The sequence below is a fragment of the Cottoperca gobio genome, chromosome 14 (genome assembly GCF_900634415.1).
Source record: "Cottoperca gobio chromosome 14, fCotGob3.1, whole genome shotgun sequence".
NCBI lineage: Eukaryota > Metazoa > Chordata > Actinopteri > Perciformes > Bovichtidae > Cottoperca > Cottoperca gobio.
Genome location: NC_041368.1, coordinates 908954 through 929631, shown reverse-complemented (window position 1 = coordinate 929631; position 20678 = coordinate 908954). Strand labels below are relative to the sequence as shown.

At 41.8% G+C, this 20678-nt stretch overlaps 1 protein-coding gene across 3 annotated transcripts in view; it reads right to left on the bottom strand.

The window, feature by feature from the left end:
- jhy (junctional cadherin complex regulator) overlaps positions 1-19468 on the bottom strand; it is a 29315-nt gene extending 9847 nt beyond the window's left edge. For 2 of the 3 annotated variants that reach the window (XM_029448401.1, XM_029448400.1), the window contains exons 1-6: positions 19356-19468; positions 17689-18115; positions 13568-14288; positions 10065-10148; positions 8729-9045; positions 8150-8441 (exon numbers count right to left, since the gene is read on the bottom strand). In XM_029448401.1, coding sequence (XP_029304261.1) covers positions 8150-8441; positions 8729-9045; positions 10065-10148; positions 13568-14288; positions 17689-18115; positions 19356-19419 — 1905 coding nt within the window. In that variant the 5' untranslated portion in view covers positions 19420-19468. The remainder of the gene's footprint in view (positions 1-8149; positions 8442-8728; positions 9046-10064; positions 10149-13567; positions 14289-17688; positions 18116-19355) is intronic. The other variant, XM_029448402.1, reaches the window with a different exon arrangement.
- Between the last annotated feature and the right edge of the window lie 1210 nt (positions 19469-20678).

Here is a 20678-nt window from a genome sequence, read left to right as displayed (position 1 = left end):
CCTCTACATGCTCACTCCATGTAAATCTTTCTTTTCCTGCAACTCTCCTGTCACCTCTGCCGGCTCTCCTCCCAACCCACCTACCTCCTCTACGCGCACCTCTCCTGCCTCCTTTACCTGCTCTCCTCCCAACCCACCTACCTCCTTTACCTGCTCACCTCCCAAACCACCTTCCCTCTCTACCTGCAACTCTTCTTCACCTAGAATATCTTGGTCATTTTTTCCTCTCATCATCTACTCTAACATAGAAGCGGAGGTTGAGCTCCACATCCTGGTTATTAAGAATCATATATAACTGTGAGACACTACATGTTTAAGTAAATGAGACTTACATCTAGACAGGATTTTTTTCACCGGGGAAACAACTTTCCCGTGTCTGGACAGCTCTCTACTGAGAAACTCATCAGTTATGAACGGAGGGACGTTAGAAATGCAATACCTGTCTCAATGACACGGTTCACCTTCTCCAGCTGATCCAGAAAAATGACAACAGCACCGTTCATCCGCGCCAGTGACTTAATACTGCTGTGTCCGTCCTTTTCCCCCACAGCTAAACCGATCTCCTCTACGCTACACGGGAAACCGGCAGAAATCTTAATGCCGTGTTTCCTCGTGAGCTTGGCAAAATCTGCATTTACCATGGTGTCAGATGCCGACCGACGAGACCGGCAAGAGAATACCCCACACACACACAACTCAAACACCACACCCAAACGCATCAAAAGTAAACTAAATCAAACTATCACCAGTAAATTAAGTTAAATTAACACCCATTATTAATAAAAGAATCAAAAAGAAGAATCGAAAAGCACACGCTCAGCGTCTCACTCGCACACAAACTCCCAGCATGCACTCAGAGAGAGAGAGAGAGAGAGAGAGAGAGAGAGAGATATTAAAGTTTTGCAAGTCGACAATCGCTGTACCCCATTGGTGCTATCAAACACTTTGAATCTAACCTTTGTGAAACTGAACTCCATTAGTTTTGATGGCTTTCAAAATGGCACCACGGCCCAACACAATAAATTCCCGACTGCAATTTTCATAAACTTTGATGTGTTCAAATGGTGCATTTAGAAAAAAATCACTATTAATACACCAAATGTCAAACAAACATTTTATAAACACTCCTTCCTTCTCGTATGGCCGTGTCACTAGCTTGCAGAAACAAACAAAAACAAAAACACTGATAAATCAGACGTTATAATGCAGTGGACTCCAGTGCACTATAAGACGGTGCACATGTTCACTACTGCTGATATACTGTACACACTACTGTATCCTTAACTACAATATAGACATAGTATGTTTTTGGTATGGAGAAATATCTGACAAAAATAACAGTCTCAGATGATCAAATGGGGTAAGGTGAGCTTATGTGCATCTATTTGGGGGGGTCCTTGACCAAGCAGCGGACGGTGGGGCTGGTCCTCTCCCCGGAGGGCAGTATGACGATAGGGCCTCAAATCCGGAAGGGAGGGTTCTATCCGACCACAGCACACAGTCCAAAGCACTCCTGCGTTGCCGGAGACCATTCACCATGGGAACCTTCAACGCAAACACAGTTAGAGAAGAAGGGAGGCTGGAGGAGCTGGCACACTGTGCCGAGGAAAGGGGAGTGGAGATCCTGGGAATCCAAGATCATAGAAGAGTGCATGCTGAGGATCAGATCGTGTATCACAGAGTGGAGAAATGCTGGTTCATCACCTCATCTGCGTGACGAAACGAGGCACAAGCTGCCACTGGCGGAGTGGGGTTACTGCTGAGTTCTCGGGCGTGTAAGGCTCTCCTTAGGGCAGTGGTTCCCAAATGGTGTGCCACAGCACACTGGGGTGCAATTAGGCCTATTGCATTTAACTGTACACAAGGTTATGAATGATTTTTTATTTACTTCAATGTTTCTCCTAGGTATAGTGCTCTGCAGGGTGCTGCCTGGGCTGGATCAGGTCCGTGCGTGGCGCAGATTTTTTAAGTTCTCTCCTTACCTTTTCTCCACTCTGTCTCTGACTGTAATTGTGTGCGTTCGCGCACATGTGTGGGTCCGCCCCTCACGAAGCAAAGCAGAGGAGAGGAGAGAATGTAAATATGCAAAGCAACTGAAACTGCACATAAATGAGATAAATGACATAAGTGTTTAGTTTGTTTAATAAAAGAGCACCTGTTCAATGTGAAAAATGAGTTGTGAATATATTAAAAAAACAAAAAACATCTTGAATTTCAGGGGGGGGGCGCAGCGCAGGAAAACACTGTACTTTATCGGTACTTTGTCCTACACACTTATTTCACAATATAGAAACAATAGGTCTTAAATGCTTTGGCCTAAATATAAATAAAACAATCATTAAAAAAAAGAAATCTGTCAAAGCGAAGCCGTTTTAGCCATTTGCAAATGGTGGGAAATATTGGTGTGACACATCAAAGGCTCTCTGCTAGTGTGAAGGAGAATAGCTTCTTACAAGGACTAGGCTAAATAAATGTTCACAGAGTTATAACAGTGACACAGTGTGTTATAGAGGGGATTTTTCCCGGATATGAACACAGGTGTGCCTTGAGATTTTGGCTTGGTCTTTGGTGTGCCTTGGCCACAGAAAGTTTGGGAACCCCTGCCTTAGGGTACACTATCACACCAACAGGATCCTTAGTGCTAACTTTGATGGCAACCCAGTCACAACTGTCATAGTCGTGTACTCACACACCAATGTGGCACAAGCTGAGGAGGTGGAGAAGTTCTATGAGGACATTGCAACAGCGGTCCGTGATATCCTGGCTCACAACTTCCTTGCAATCATGGGTGACTTCAATGCAAGGCTCGGACCGGAGAACGCACCTCTCACGTACCACAACTCCACTAACCGCAATGGCGAACATCTTGCAGCCCTACTTATGGAGCACGAGCTAGTAGCTGCGGACACCATGTTCCAGAAAAGAATGGGCAAAAGATGGAGCTTCCAGGATCGGGCTACCGGTATGCAACGTCAACTGGACTACATACTAGTAAGGCGAAGGTGGAGAAACTCCATCTTGAACGCTGAACCTTACAGCACGTTCAACTCTGTGGGCTCTGATCATCGAGTGGTCCCCAAACCAAGCCTGAAGACCCGGTATGGAAGGCTTTCTCGGCCAGCTCTGGCCTTCAAACCAGGTACGCAGTGGAGATGAGGAATCGCTTCCAGCTGCTGGGCGAGGAGGAGGAGCCTAATGCCAAGTACAGGCGGTTTGTTGCTGCGAACGTAGAGGTGACCAGTATGTGTGTTCCAGTGATGGAGAGGAATGGAGTATCCCAGAGGTCCAGGCATCTGGAGGTCATGGTAGCGCGTGAGGGAGTGGAGGAAGCACACCAAGGCTTTGGGCACGAGCCGACTGCAGAGAATCGCATGGTATCGAATATGGCAAAAACAGCTTTTCGATACCTACGATAAGATCAGGGGGGAGGAGCTGTTGGAGAAGGTGCAGAGAGTGGAGGCAGTGCATGGTGAACAGCAGTACGGGGAGGCATGGAGGGTCATCAATGAGATGAGTGGGAGGAAAAGGTTGAAGGAGGGACAGGTGGCGGGCGACAGCCCAGAAGAGAGGGTAACCTCCTGGTTCACTCACTTCTGAAATCTCCTGGGAACACACCTGACAGTGGATGGACCTGAGGAAGTGATACCTGTCGTCCTCACGAATCTCGCTATTGTCCCTTTACAGTCAGGGAGTTTGCCAAAGTGAAATCCACACTGAAGCAGGGAAAAAGTGCTGGGCCGGACGGCATCCCTCCAGAGGTCTGTAAGAACTGTGATCTTGACGACATTATCCTGGAGTTCTGTAACCGCGCCATTATGACAAACAGCCAGCCTGATATGTGGTCTCTCTCTAACATCATCCCAGTGCCTAAGTCCGGAGATCTCTCGAAGCCAGACAACTACCGTGGCATAAGTCTGATTTGTGTCATTGCACTTGACCCCCACTTGATAGAGAACCAAAACTGTTTCCGAGAGAAGAGGACCACTGTGACCCAGATCTTGGCCTTGAGGAGAATCATCGAGGAGGTTAAGAAGAACGACCTGACAGCGGTACTGTGCTTCATCGATTTCAAAAAGGCATTTGACTCGATACACAGAGGCGTGATGATGAAGATACTCAAGGCCTACGGTGTCCCTTCCAATTTACTCCAGGCCATAGGGACTATGTACAAGGGTACAAGAGGAAAGGTGGTAACCCCAGATGGCAACAGTGAAGAGTTTGACATCCTGGCTGGAGTGTTGCAAGGGGACACCCTTGCCCCCTTCCTCTTCATCATAGTCCTAGACTATGCGGTCAGGAAGGCCATCAGTGGACAGGAGCTAGAACTCGGCCTCACAATAACACCTAGGAGGTCGAGACGACACCCCGCTCTAGTGCTAACGGACCTGGACTATGCGCATGACATCAGTCTGCTCTCTGACCGTGTAGGAACTCCTGGGCAGAGTGGAGACAGAGTGCGCCAAGGTTGGCCTTCAGCTAAATGCCAAGAAAACTGAGTTCATAACATATAACATCCCCCCCGGACCATCCACCTCTAAAAACAACATGAGGCACTGCTCTAAAGGAAGTCAATTATTTCAAATACCTGGGCTTGTGGGTCAACTCGTCCGAGCAAGACCTTAAAGGGAGGAAGGCGCTTGCATGGAGGGCCCTGAACGGCATGACCTGTGTGTGGAACTCCATCCTCCCCCGACAAATGAAACTCAGCTTCTTCCATGCAACAATGGCGTCTGTTCTCCTGTATGGCAGTGAATGCTGGACCCTGAAGCCCACCCTGCAGAAATCCCTAGATGGGTGCTACACGAGTATGCTGCATGTGGTACTTGGCATCAACAAGGATGAGCATGTCACCAACACGCACTTGTATGGGGGGGCGCTAAGGGTGGGTGAGAAAACAGCGGTCAGGAGAATGAGGCTGGCAGGTCACTGCCAGAGACACCAAGAGCTGCCAGCCAGCAAACTTGTGCTGTGGGTGCCAACACACGGGCACCGATCACAAGGGCGTCCCGCAATAACATACGTGGATATACTCAGGAAAGATGCAGGAGCAGAAAATACTGACGAGCTAGCCAGATGCATGGAGGATCGGGATGACTGGAAGCACCGATGGAGGGCACGTCTGAGGACGACCTAGTAGTAGTAGTAGTAGTACACACATCCCACCAGTGACATTGTTTATGCTTTCAGTCACATTAGTGCCGTTGCGTAGCTCCAGAGATGGACCAACACTTTGGTCCAGACTGAAATATCTAACTATTGGATGGATTGCCGCAAAATGTGGTACAGACATTCAATGTCCCCAGACTTGAATGATCTCCTGACACCATGAGGGAGACACCATTTTAAGTGAAATGTCTCAACAACTATTGGATGGGGGTCAGGAAATGTGGTACAGTTATTAATGGTGCCCAGAGGATGTATTCTAATTACTTTTGTCACTAATCCTAATAACGACACCAGCAGATCAAAGTTTGCACATATCCAGTGAAGTATCTCGTTACCTACTTGATGAATTGGCACACATGGTTACCAGACCAATGTATCATAATGACTTTGTCATTTGTGGGTGTGTGTGTGTGTGTGTGTGTGTGTGTGTGTGTGTGTGTGTGTGTGTGGGTTAAACATGTTGCATGTTTATCAGTACCGTTACGGTACAGGTGCCCGAAGTGAAAAAAAAAAAAATCTAATGAGCAAAATTGTGGCAACTGCTCTGATAGTCATCTCTAGGGATGGGCATTTCAAACAGAAATACTATTTGGATAATCATTCGAAACTATTCGATCATTCTAAGAAGAATCAGATGCGCAGACTGAACTTGCCACACGTTTTACCAGTAATGTTACTACCAGGCGGTGCCTAAAATATATATAAATATATATAAAATAAGGGAAAGAATATTTTTAAGACGAGACAATAGTTGCATAAACTATTTTTATAATTTAGTTACTATTTGAAAATCATGACTCGTCCCTAGTCATCTCAACAACAATCAGATGGGTTGCCATGACATTTGGGTCAGACATTACAATTCATCCTGAGGGGGACATGACTAACTGAGTGATCGTTCCATCTTTGTGTCAAAAACATTCTTTGGTTTAACTAATAACATTCCCATCAGCCTCAGCTGTACTTTGTATTTAGTGCTAATAAGCAAATGATAGCATGCTAACATGCTAAACTAAAATAGTTACCTTGGTAAACCCACTACTGTAAACATCAACATGACATCTCTATCACTGTGAGCATGTCAATGCTGATGTTAGCATTTAGCTCAGCGCCTCAGTAAAGGCCCACAGAGAAAAGTGTGGCTGTAGACTGCAGTCTGGTTTAATTGCATTTTAACACTAAAGTGATTATACATAGATCCTTGCTTAAGCGCTGTAGTTTAGTGAGATCACCTCTCAATCAAGTAATACATTTGTCTTTTTCTATGGATTGTTATGGTAAATGGGTGTCTTTGCAAGTGGTGTTCAACAATCAATGGTGGTTGTCTAGGTCAAGCTCACTACCCTATGTATTTCAAATAAGCCAGAAACATATTACTATTTACATTACCAGTGGTTGATGGGGAAGAGCAAAGTTAAAGTGATAATTCTGCCAAAGACACAAAGAGATGTACTGTATACCCGTTCCTTCGTGTGTGTGTGCGTGTGTGTGCGTCTGTGCGTGTGTGAGTGTGTGTGTGTGTGTCTGTGTGTGTCTGTGTGTGTGTGTGTGTGTGTGTGTGTGTGTGTGTGTGTGTGTGTGTGTGTGTGTGTGTGTGAGACCATGTGTGCATGCAATCCACAAGCTGCCCCAGACAAAAGGGAGCTAATCATTCCAGATATTACTGGCTGCTTTTCGGAAGGAGGATTTCAATTTGCTTTAGCCATTAGCCATGGACACAACAGGGTACCTTTCTTTCCAAGCCCCCTTCCCTTCTCCAACCCCTAAGTCACGCTCATCTGCTTTCATGCCCAGGCACTGCAGCAAGACTGCTTTACAAATTGAGCCTGTAATCTTGTCAGACATGATGGCAAACATGGTGGGAGAGATGGGAGGTCAAGGGGTGAGGAGTGTTGGGCACCACAGGATGAATATGTGAAAGCTCAAGTATAAATACAACTCTAAGCACTTAACAATACTTTCTAGCCTTTCTGGGGTCTACCTAATTCAATTGTTAGTGGATGTAACAATACATATGTCATACTATACATATAATCAATCTCTCTGTGATCATTTCCCTGTTTGCCTGCTGTTGGGTCATTTTGGGTGAGAAGTGTATCATTTGCTGAGAGCGAAGATGTTACAATCAGGTGGAGCTGGGAGTCTCTGCACACAGAGATCACTCAGTCTTCTTGTAGTGTGGCACTGAAAGCATGGCAGCAAAAAAAACTGTGTTTAAAATATCAATATTTTGTTTGTTTTATAGTCAGTTTGTACCAATGCTGGGGTTAGTTTCACCAGTAGACTGTTTTGCAACAGTCAGGGTTAGATATTGCCATTTGTATTTAAATACTTAAATACACATGGCACAGCACATCTCAGCCTGGCATCCAAAGGAGAAGGGAAAAAAACAACCACAGCCAAATCATTAAATGCAAATGGACATCTTTAGTGGCCCTGCACCTCACAGACTCTCTCCCTTCTAATCACCTTATCCTCTAACACATCTTTAAATGGCTTTTCAGAGCCTGCAGCTCTGTGGTTTATATAGTCATCATCTTATAGCAATTAAGTGTAGCTTAGTGGAGCTAGACAATTAACCTGATGTTTTGTGCCCTTAGTCACCAGAACACTCCTGCTGGATTAGGCTGTCCCTGCATGGAGACAGCTGAGGGGATTATTTGGGACTTCAAAGGGGCATTTATTTGAGTAACCTCTCGTGTACGCAGGGATTAAAGGGGAATGCCACTCAATTGAAGAATTCATGTGTCACTTTTCTTGGGTGAAACTGTACAATGAGTTCTTATTTTTCTAACTGGAACGCAATTAATCAGTATGTTTTGAGTGAGTTTCGTGGCTCTCTGTTCAAAGCAATACAAATACTTTTTTTTTTATCTCTGTGACATCACAGATTAGATAGCAGACATTTAGAGATACAATAAAACCTGTGAACATTCAGTATCCCTCCTTTCAGGACACAAACGAAGCTCAGAGACTCACCAACCTTGTAAGTGACTCTCTCCTTCAGCTGCTTCTGTTTCTCCATCTGAACCAGGTAGCAGTCAGAGCCGCTTCTATTGGTAGGGTAGTGTATGTTCACACCAGGGCTAAACTCGGGCTCTTTTCCTGAAATTGACTTTGCTATTGGGGGCAGAACTGTGAAGGAGCCTGAGCCCAGGGACAAAGTGGTGGTGGGTGTCCTGGAGAGGTTTTGTGGAAATTGCTTAGTATGAACCTCATTTGGACAATTCAGGTCCTCCCCTTCACAGGATGATGGCCACTTTAATGCAGTGGTCCTGAAACACAAAGTTATTGGTAAATACTGAGGGGTCCCATTATAACAAAAACGTATATTTCATATTATATTATTTTATATATTGCATATTCTTATTAATTTTCATATGGTGTATCAGACTCATTTTACATAAACCACTATGCTGTCATTTGTGAAATTATTTCATTGCTGGGTTTGCTCTAATGTGTCCATTATTTTCTGTTCTATTTGAACTTATTTGCTGCATTTTTTCTACATGACTGAATAATGTTATAATTTGTTCAGAAAGAGGCAGTATAAATGGTTCACCTTTGCCGTTGTTCGGGGCTATTCTCCAGGTTTCGGTGGTGAAGATGTGTGTTTACCGCTTTCTTGGACATCTGACACTTTCCTAGATTTGTTTGTTGACATCGAGATTTGGCGAGTTCAACTTCAGATGGAGGGCTCCAATGAGGAGATGCTAAATTGATGATGTCATCCTGGCCCCTCTGTTGAATTATTGGAAGGAGATGGGAGCTCAGACAGTCTCCCCACTCGGCTTTGACTCCCAGGGCAGGGGGCTGCTGTAGAGGGTGGTTGGGGTATTCTTTCTGCTGGGCTTTCTTCTCTTCGCTGATCCGGGTGACCTGCGGTTAAAATAGGATTAACAGTTTGAGGATAAAATTTTTTCATTGATGTCAATCTTGTCTATATCATTACCCTGTTTTGCTCTGACATTCAGAGCAAAACAGGGTAATGATATAGACAAGATTGATTTAAAGAATTTAGTGACTTTAGTGTGCAGGTGTGTTAATCCACAAACCAAAACATATGATAAAATCTGAGCATATAACATGTTTTTCCACAAAACCCTCTCTACCATGTAATAGCAGATATGGTCACTATCATACTTAACTTGAATATGGTGTTTTAAGCCAACTCTAAACATGGGTATAATGTTACCAAGACTTTTGCTGTAAAATGTAGACTTTTTAAATCCTCTACATTTCTGTGAGATATGATAACATACAAAGCATAGCTTGGCCTTTTTTTGAAGGCGGTGTGGAGCACAAAGCATCAATCTAAATCTACCCATTCACACCAAAAAAACAACAGCAGACAAGCATGAGTTCTAAATAAGAGGCTGAATTCTTTAGTGTGTAAGAAGGGATGAAGCTCTTCTTTGCATGATCTCACCAAATTATTTAGCAGGAGGTCTATGAGCGAGTGTCTCATGCATCTAATGCCGCTGATTTAGCAAACATCAGCTTCGCCCATTCCAGTGGGAAAATATTTATTCTCATCTGCTTAGCAGCATCAAGGTGGCTGCTCAAGTGCTCAAAATAATAATGCTTCTCCAATCCTCTCCTTTTTCACTCAGACTCCTTTTCTTTTTTTTTTATAAATCATCTCTGGCAAGCCCCAGTGCAATAACACTGTGTACACACGCACACAGACACAATCAGCAGTGATCGTGTCCACATTCCCTAAAAGAAATTAAAAGCAGAAGTGATAATGTAATCTGTGCAGCAGCCAGATGGCCCTTGCTGGAACTTAGGCAATTAAGCTTCCATACACACACACAACAAAACTGGACTTTACTATAATTTTGCTTTACTGTTTAGGCTAACATATCAAGCCAGTGAGAAGAACAAGAGTGTCGTACCCTCAACTGTTGTATTTCCAGCTTAGGGTCTGAACTGTCCTCTTGATTTTCTGCGCTGGCCGTCTCCTTAAGACTTTCATGTACCTTTAGACAGAACAGAAAGAGAAAGCAACATGCTGATACTGAAGAATGTCTTTTTGTCTATACACTGGAAACTAAAGTCTTTGCGAAAGCCCATTAAAACCTACACAACAACACATACTCAGGGGTATCAATACATTACTATCAGTGCCTGTCTTATTCCACCACATCATATTACATCAATTTTCCTGTTTCAGTTGTTCCTAATGTACCCGTTTGTGGCATGGAAATGTGTTCTGCTAATGCTGTAATGAAAATCATTTAGTTAACTTCAGGACTCCCCTCAGTGGCAGAGGACCATCTGAGTGGATCGATGGTATTGACAGGCTGAAGACTTTTTCACTGAATGCCACCAATTCTGTGAGCTTGAATAGGTGAAGGTCAGAAGGAATGAGTGGATCCAATTGTAACATATCCATCAATAAGTGTGTTTGTGATTGCATCTAATATGCTGAGATGCTACTACTATACTGGGGGGGAAACCTCCTAAACCATATTCTGTTTCAATAGGCAAGCTGTATGGTCCTTTTTCTCTAGCTTTCCATTACATTGTTTTGCTTTTGGTTATTAACTGAGCCATACATGAACTCACCAACCAAATAGGGGAATCTTTTTAAAATCACAGAAATATTTTTAGACATTTGGGTGTCGTTACACATGATCAATGAGAATAGAGCAGTGTTTGAAGATCAGGAACAGGTGTCCAGCAATGGACACACGCACACAAACACCTTTACCCATTCCCCCTGCTGTTGCCTTTTGTCACCCATTATAAACATCCCAATCAGTTGGAGCAAATGATCATACCTGTATTGCATTTTGAGCATGGTAAGCTGTGTAATATCTTTTTTACTAAATTGGGAGGCTTGTAATTGCTTCTCTGCAAGACGATGTAACAACAAAGTCTGGCAATTGCAGCAAGCTGTATTACCTCCTGTACCCGGGAAACATCTGCTTTTCGCAATGAAGACTTCAAAGGGGCTGTGGATCTTGAATTGCATTTAGCTACTATTGTGGCCAGCCCAGGTAATCTTGATTAGGTGTTTAGACTGAGGCAGGGTATACAGTGGCAGAGAGCTCCCCAGAGCTTTGGTCTAAAGCTATTAAAAGATTGTACATTATGTTGCCCTGGCTTTGAAGTGAGGGCCTGCAAGAAGAGTAGGGACTCTAAGGGGTGAGTGCAATAGCAGAAGATTGATCTGCTACTTCTGTCTTTATCAAAGGAGGCCCAAGCCCCGATGAATCCAATCATTGCTACTGCCACTCTGCCACTTGGCCGAGCTAAACATTTGCTGCATTAGGAAATTGTGTACATTTAATAACACGTCTAATTATCAGTTGCCTTCAGATGGCCGCACTCTTCAAAAGACCAAATGGGGTATTTTAAAAAGGCCTAGTAACAACTGACTTTTCTGGACGGATTGATTTGTGAAACTGATACAATTTGTATATGGAGTTTTTACGGACAAAGAAGGGTGGAGGACATCTTTGATCTTCAATATTTCCTTTAGTGCATGTGAAAACAAACAGACCTATTCCAAACTCCATTCTGACCAAGAGACATAACCAGCAGATGTTGATAACTGACTACGAACTGTGACTCTGTAGACTCAATTGAATGTGTGATTGCAGTGTGCATTTAAACAAAATATACCTTAAACACTTACAACTGAGTCATTTAATTCAGCCTTGTTTTCAATAATTATTCAATAATGCAGGACACAGAGAAGTCCAGTGATGACGGCATTTAGATGCCAAATCAAGTATGAACTGTCCAAGTTTATACAATTTGATGTGTATTCTGTTTTGGGGCAGATTGTCCTACTGCAATGAACTGCAGTTTTTACATCTGATATTAGTCCGTTTCGAAAATATGGTTTAAAATGAATTAGCTTGAAGCCTATTCAGTTTGGTTGATACATAATAATGTTGCCGTAACACACCCAATACATAGATTAATCCTATCATGAAACAGGAAATAGACTACATGCAAATTAATGCCCCTTCTTTTGTGCCCTATGTCCCCCATTAAGTAAGACATGTCTTTGGGGAGAGAGGGCGATGGAAAACTAATAAGCGAATTCAGAGGGAAATGACAAAACACAAGGGTTCCAGAGAGGGAAAGGCTCTGGCTCTGTTTACCATTGCACAAAGCTAACGGCTCTTGACTATGTAAATGGTGATGATATGAGACATTGTAGAGGGCTGGGGCTCAGATGGTTGGGGGTATTATAGCCAGCAAACAGTCTTGTGGCCCAACAAATGGGGAATGCGGGCCATCCCGACCAATTATGCCACTGTGCCAGGTGCAGGGATGTCTAAGAGCCTATTGGTAACCATGCGTCTCTGATGTTCTTGTTGTACACATCAACTCATAATAAGCACTGACATGGCCCTTTTCATATGGAGGAGAAGAAGGCAGATGAAAACAGCTATGCTCCTCTGCCAAATTAATTTTCCAGACTGGGTCAGGGCAAACAGCATACGATATTCTCCGAGTTGTCTGAGATGACAATAAAAGGCATATACCTAGATACCATTAATATTACTAAATGAGCATAAGCTTGGCTCATGCAGAAGGGAACAAAAACAAAGAAGCAAACAATATTAGCCTATATTCTGCTCAGGAAAAAAAGCTGCATTCAAGCAACTGCCTATTAATAGTGACTCCAAAATCAGAATAAGCTTTCAGTGTAAATATACCGACACTTGACTACCTTTTTTTTCACCTGCACAGTAAATACAGATCTCTGATAAATATAATGACACAACAGCACTAACCAGCCCCAGAACTGACCCCAGACTAAAACTGCTAGTGCATGTAGCCCGGGTTTAATGGATTAAGTCAATGCAAAACATACCACAGCACTATGAGCACTATCATGTTCATTTGCTAATACTAAGCTACACTTGCTTGCTGCCTAAAACACAAAACCCCTCCCACTTGCCAATAGCTGTTTGGGCAAAATACCTCATTCATAACTACAAACAAAATACGCTTTGTTCATTTCTGAAACAAACAACCTAAACTGAAAAAGGAAAAAAGGTCATCAATGGAAGCCAGTAGATAGATAGATAAAGTTAATCTCCCCATCGGCAAACAAGGTCAAACTCATAGTTTGAACTGGGATTTTAAAATGTATATTTTGTATTTTATTCCAATATATATTCCAGTATGTCCTCAATGAAACCTAATCTTAAATCATGGAAGTGTAAGAATAGCTTGGCAGCCCAAGAATCATTATCAATGTTAGTGCAGCTCCTGGTGTCTGTGTCTGTAATTGCAGCCTGTTTCAAGAGAGGTTATTACAGAGCTGACTTTTATGTTGTTGTTTTTTAAAATCACATTTCAAAGACTAATTCAGTGATATTTACCATAGTCATATGTTATTGGTTGAGAAAACTCTAAATTAAATACAAACCTTAAAGACATTGTGAGGTCTCTCCTGCTTCAGTGCATGCACGCTCACATAGGAGCCACATTTGGATGTGTTGCGCCCCAGGGTTACTTTGTTGCGTTCCACTATGTCCTCTGTCAGCCTTTCTTGCTTTTTGTTCAATAAAATCTTGGGAAATTTAGATATGCTCATTTGCTGTAATTGAGTTGGTCCTCCTTGTGTGCGTCTCAGTTCTTGCAGGTAGTAGGTATTATATTCTGGGATGAGCATAGCATGCACCTTGGTCAGTTCAGGAGACCTGCTATTATTCTCCCCAGCATTGTCACAGCTAGTTTCACGTTTCTTTCTGAATCCTTTCAGTACATTTTTGTCACTTTCATTTTTAGTGAAAATGCAGGGTGGTTTTGAAAGGTCAGCCTCTGGTGATCGAAGTTGTAAAGCGTGGTTGTTACAGTCGAGAGATGTTACTGAGCTAATGTGACCATCTTGTGGGTGTAGGCAGTATGGCTGCTCAGACTCATTACCAGCCATATGAGGAGTCACCAGAACAGCTGGACTTGTGTTGACGATGTATCTGTATCCTTGTCTGTCACCACATGACTGACTAGATTTCTCTTCAGGGACTTGGTAATATTCCTCAACGGAAAGCTGTGAACTCTCATTGAAGCGGCCGGCTTCCCTCAGGTTGGTCCTCCAGTTGGGGTCATAGCGTAGGTCAGAGTAGGCATCATCAGTGAGCAGCTGGCTGTGAGGTTAAAGACAATAGCAAAAAAAATCATATGTTCAATACAACTAGCCTGAGACTAATATTCACATCATACGTTATAGCTCTATTGCTGAGCTCAATCAATTAGACAAATAGGAGATTAAAAACTAAATGGAATTATCAAAGAATGTCCTTATAGTATAGTCTTAATCATATCATTAGTAATCTATTTAATTGTTGGTACCCATCTTTATTAATGACATTTCCATATCCAAAGGAAGTTTTACACATTCACATAGGCCTTTACTTTGAGGTCAAAGGAACAAGAGGCATTAGACCATTATTACAATGATGAGGTCCTCAAACAAAGAGAGCTACGCCTTATCAGAGACTTCTGAAATTGAAACAGATGAGGGGGATTATGTGCCTGTATTTACAGATAATTTTCATGTTTTCACCTCCGGGCTCACTAATGAGAGTGTATTTGAGAGCTACTAGCGGGGGAATGGTTCACAAACGGCAATTTTCAGCTTATGAAATGGCTTGAAAATTGCAGGCTAAAATGCTCTTTCTGATGGTGATGAAAAGATCTCATTAAAATAAATAGCAGAGAGCCTCTTTGTTGTGCTTACTGGGAGGACGAGGGGAGCCTAATTCTCCTGCCGTTATGTTGTGCGTCAGGGGGAGGGTTGCCTAGGTGTAGGGCCCTTCACTTCGATGAGGCCAAAAGGGTAAGGGATGTCTCTCTAATGACTCAAGTTGGAGAACGCATTATTGACAACATGCAGCTGAACGCGATGCCTTCAACACTGGCAAAACACCACAGTCTAATATTTCTTGCCCAAGATACAGACACCTAAATACAAAGGCCATTGAAATATTGGGACACACACTGAATGCAAAAATGAAAAAATTGGCCATACGGACTATACTGAGATATCCTTTTGCAACATTTTTGAGTGATGTAGGTGTAAAATATAGTTAAGATGGATGAATGGAGTTGCTTAAATAGGAATCTTTTGCTTGAATAAAGAATGTCCATTGGGTTTGTAAACTATGCAATGGCAGTGTGAGTGTGGCTTACCCGCTTTGAGGAGGCAGCAGCGAGGACTATAAGAACGTGATGATGGGAATGGGACTGTGTTCACTGCCTCGGCGCTATGAAGCCTTTTGTGAGAATATGTCACGGTCATTTTCCTCTGAAACAATGCACTTTGGAAGCGGACCCACACTTGGTGGACATCAATCTGCGTGGGTTAATGACGGGAACATGGAGAATGCCCCTTTTCTATTTTGGAGGGAAATGACTATCATTCTGTGACTGCAGGAGAAAGAAGTGGAAACAACGGTACGAGTCGACAAGAGTGCAAAAACAGATGTGGTGTTGTTCTCACCATAGATGCCTACCTCTGCTCCTTCAAAAGAGAGAAAGAGAGATCTCCTTTTCAGCAACAATGATCCCTGTTAATGGACCACGAGTGACCACTTATTGTGATCCACCCAAACAAAACAAAAATCCAATTTACTTCACATGAAAGGTGTTATTCTGAAAGCACCTGAATTAGGCCATTCTCACTACAATGTGCCATCGGAGCCTGCATCTCATTAAATAACTGACACCACTTCATTGTTTAGTGATGAATGAGGGCTATTCATCTTTTATCATCCATGTACTGTTTAAAAGTAAAAGGTTTGATTGCTGCTTCCATTCTCCTTGCTGTATTCCATCTAAGCAGCACTATTATCTGCTTAATTTCAATTAATTTGTCACAGACAGTGAAAGTGACAGTCTGGTTCAATAGGCAAATGAAACAAGGTCGGTAACAAATCTCATCGTGGTAAATGGCTGATATAATGCCACATGTTTATAGAATTATTGTGATAGACAAGGCTGTAAATGTGATCAAAACACAACTAAAAGGTTATTTTCTATATTTTTTTCATCAACAAATAAAGCCTCAAGGTTTTCTTTCAGTCCTCAGCAATTGTGCCACTAACATAAATGACTGCCATCTACAGGTCATACTGCATAACTAATAGTCACATGTATTCAATAGTTAAACTTAAACATAAACCTGGTGATATTCTTTATTTCTCTCTTTTTTTAGTTCTCTCCTCTCCTTTCCTCCGCTCTGTTTCTGACTGTAAGTGTGTGCGCACGTGTTTGTGTGTGTGTGTCGGGTGCGAAGCCCCGCCCTTCGCGAAACACAGCGGAGTAAAGCTGCGCCGGTTAAAATAAAAGCGCCCCGTCAAAATTGAAAATCTCTTAATAATCTTATATTATAGGTCCGGGTCCGTATAGGTCCACGTCTGGGTCTGGACTCGGACCGCCTCTTAGTGACCCCTGCTTTAAACCCTCAGGACTTAACTGACGTCACCTGGTAAATGTTTGAGTGCGAGAGGCTACAAGGGGTTGAAATGGAAGAAATATGAATGGGACAGCACTTTGCGGTGACATATAACCTTAATGACGCCAAAACATGTTATGTACGATTGTTTTCTTTCTGCCTGAAGTGAACGTCTTCTAGGCTCTTGCCTTCCAGAGTGGATGGGAGGTAACTGTAAAATAATCAATTTACTATTTTTTTGTAAAAACAGCATCATTAAGCAAAATCAAAAGAAACAATTTTTTTACATTTTTTAATTAACCACCATAAATCCTTAAAGGTTCAATGTGTAAGATATTTCTTTCCCTCTTCTCTGCCGCCCCAAACACAAGCCAACATACAAACTATAAAACATAACGTTACACGGAGCGTACAGCCCTCAGTGACACAGTAACACATATCTGAGCTCCACCTGAAGATTAGAAGATAGCAGAGATATTTAGACTCTCAGAGTTTCAGCAGTCTGCTCTAATGAATTGGCTGGCTGGCTGGCAGGCAGGCAGTAGAATACTCTAAAACTTAGAATACAATAAATATAACAAACTACTACAACTAAAATATAAACAGGTTAACATACTATAGTTGTAAATGTAATATGCCAGGCTGAACACCCATGTGCCGCCCTATTTGTTTGCCTATTTTGTTGAATGCCTCTGTGCTTCCCCTGGTAACCTGCCATGTTTAACCCGTGTAGTCAAAGCAGGTCAACAGACGTAGTTACACTTTGTTGGTTTTGGTCTTTTAATGGAGTTTGTTTATGCTAAGAAAAAACATAGAATATTGCCAGTCATGTCTTTTAAGACACGACTAAATACTAGTTTTACTGAAGTTCTAACTTTGCCGCAGTGATATCAAAGTGTGCTCAGGGTATTCATTATAGCTTGATATAATTTTAGATGGTGTTTAATGTGTAACAGAACACACCTTTAACCACAACTAACAACTAACTATCAGGGTGTGTATATGCCCTGATGTTACTTTCAATGCCATTATTTAATTGCAATACCAAATGAGTCGCAATTTGCTTAACAAACAGATATTGAGTAACTTACCTTGTTCCTCTCTCATTCATTTGTGTATCCAAATATTTAGTCTGAAACAGGGTGGGGTTCCATTTGGCGTAGTGGTGTGCTGCTACATCAAGACTATCATAAACCTGAAGAGCTTCAGTTTCATCATCGTTTGCATCTTCATCCTCTCCATATGCCTGTTGTAAGCTGTCAGCATACTTCTTTTGAGAAAGTATGTTGTTTTTTTGGTCATGGCAGCCAATATGCATTTGTAGCTGTTGCTGGTAAGCTTTCTCCTGGGCCAAGCTCTCTGTGTCCGACTCCACTGACTCCCACTGGTTGGTCAGAACTGCTCGTCTCAGAGAAGGATGCTTCTCTTGCTCAGTTTTCAACACTCGAGACATCTTTTCATGTTTGAGTCCTTTATCCATGTTTATGTTGTAAGTCTGCTTCATGAAGTACGTATCGTCTATGTAGTTGTCAAATTGAGCAACCAACAAACAAACAAAGATAGCTTTATTGTACAAGATGAACAGCAGGCTGTAAAGGGGCAATTGAATAAGTTACTGAATGCCCACACTTAACATGTCAGCATTGTCTCACATGTAAGAAAACTGGCAATCGTTTGATTCATCTTTCATACACAGTATACTGTTCAGATGTTTTACAAGCAAAGATGAGCAATTCAGCTTCAATTTTGCAGCCAAGCCAGAGATATGAAGTACTGGTGATATAATCACTTACTTTACATAACCGGGTTTCTAAATGCCACCTGGAATATGCTTTAAAAATAATTCAATAACGATGCTGGAAACTAAGAGAGGAAAATGTCAATCTGAACTTTTCAGAGAAGATTTGAGTTTTTAACATTAGCCAGGGTTCCCATCTATTAAGGTGTTAAAGTAAAGCTATGGCTTACACAATACCAGGACCCTCAAACTGAAACACCTTAATGTAATTTGGGCCATCAATAATCTTATTATTTACATTTGTCCTACTGTGACATGTCAAAATGTCCCCTGTGAGTGAGAGTAAAATAAGACCATTGTGACTTGCCAGAGCAGTAAAAAGGTGGAACTGACACACTTAGGATTGCAGCCATCATTATTATGATGACACCTGCAAAATGTCTGCTGCTAAAAAGGTAGAATCATGGATGTATAAAGAGCTTCCCTTTGATAAACTGATTGTTTCAAGGAATACACATTACAGCAACTTTCTCTCGTCATATAAAGACTTGTAGGAATAAAGAATATGATTAAAAACTGACTAGGCATGTAATTTTAATACAAATAAATTCCAGCGAAATGAAAGCATTCATCGTTCCTGGGCAACTCAATGAAACCAAGTTAAGTAGAGAGAAAGTTGTGTATTTTTAAAGCTCTCAAACTAAAGAAGAAAACGATAACTGATGTATAAAGTTGGTAAAGCAGAAAATATTACGGTCGCGTTAGGTTCATCGCTTAACGATATAATTACAGGTACAACGGTAAATTACAATAACGGACATTTATTATCAACTAGCTTAGCAGCTATCCAATATTTTTGCCAAACGACGTATAGCGTTTCAATAAAAACAATCAGTTCAAACCGCGTAAAAATATCCATTGCATTTCTTGTGTTTACAGTGACATAAAAATAGCAATGAAATGTGTCAGTTTTATTTAGACATTCAGAGAGTAAAGACGTGAACTGGTTCACAAACTCACCCGTTTTCCTGTCAGTCCTCCACAGCAATGCAACCATAGAAACGCCGACGCACACATGGTGCATTCAAGTGCTCCTCATAAAAGATCAGACTTTTTGTACTGGCTACCAGAGGGCACACATAGGAATACACTGGATGTACATGTACTTTCACAGAAGATATTTCGCCAGTCTGAAAAACAGGCGCAACTAAATAAAATCCGATCCACTTGAGTCTTCCAGTAAGAATGCAGTTACAGTTACAGTTGTCCATGAGCCAGAGGGTTGGTCGTGCCAATTTGGAGGGACCATGTCTCATAGTGATTTTTTTTTTTAAAGGTCTGTCACTAGTAGTGTTGGAAAATGCATGATAGCATTGCAGCAATGGTAGCTTTCTGCTATCACTCCTTTTTTAATTCCTCCATTATTACAAATGTGCCACGTCTTTCCGCCATTTAATACAGAGTAAGGTGTAAAATGAACAGTATTTGACCATTGACCTCTAACTCTGCAATAAGGCAAATTTCTGAATACCTCTGAAAATGCCCTTGTAACTAATTTCTTAATGATCTGATGTGCCCATGGGTAGTTCCATGAGAAAAAGCACAGAAAGAGCTTTAAACATATGTATAACAGACATCATTTTGTTAAATGCAACAAACTACACAAACGGTCTAGAACCAAGAGGAGCACTCAGGCTATGATTAATTTGACTTTCATGGACCCTATATAAAAAAAAATTGCCGCATGGTTGCAGTAACATTTAATGATGACTGGAAGTTATGATCAGTCTGAATCAGCATCTTGGGTTTGTACACAATACAGACTCCCTCCACTGTTGTGCAATATTAGTCTTTATGAACTACTCGACAACTTTTACTTATTTTTTATATAATTATCGTGCACTTGACCCTTTACCTCATATGTACTTTGCTGTAACGATGTAAATTTCTCCCGTTGTGGGACTAAAGGATTTCTGATTGGCCCTCTGGCAAATACTTCCCATGATTATTCAGATATTTTTTCAAGCTATAGTAAGAGCAATAAATAACATCTTAGCCAAAGAATGGTCAGAATTGAAGTTCTGGAATGCCGGCGAGTACTTTGTTAAATGCAATAATAACCCAGCGCTACCGAATAGTGGGTTAGTCAGTTTTAACACGTCAGTATTGACATGGGGAGAGTAAGGTAGAATGCAAAAAATGATAACCCTGTTGGAAAATGTCTTATAAGTGTTATTTTGCATTTCTGCATAGAAAGCCATTTACAACTGCCCCAATAACCAAAGCCTATCTAAAGTTCTGAACATTCCCCCAGAGAAAAAACTTGCTCATTCCTTAACAGGT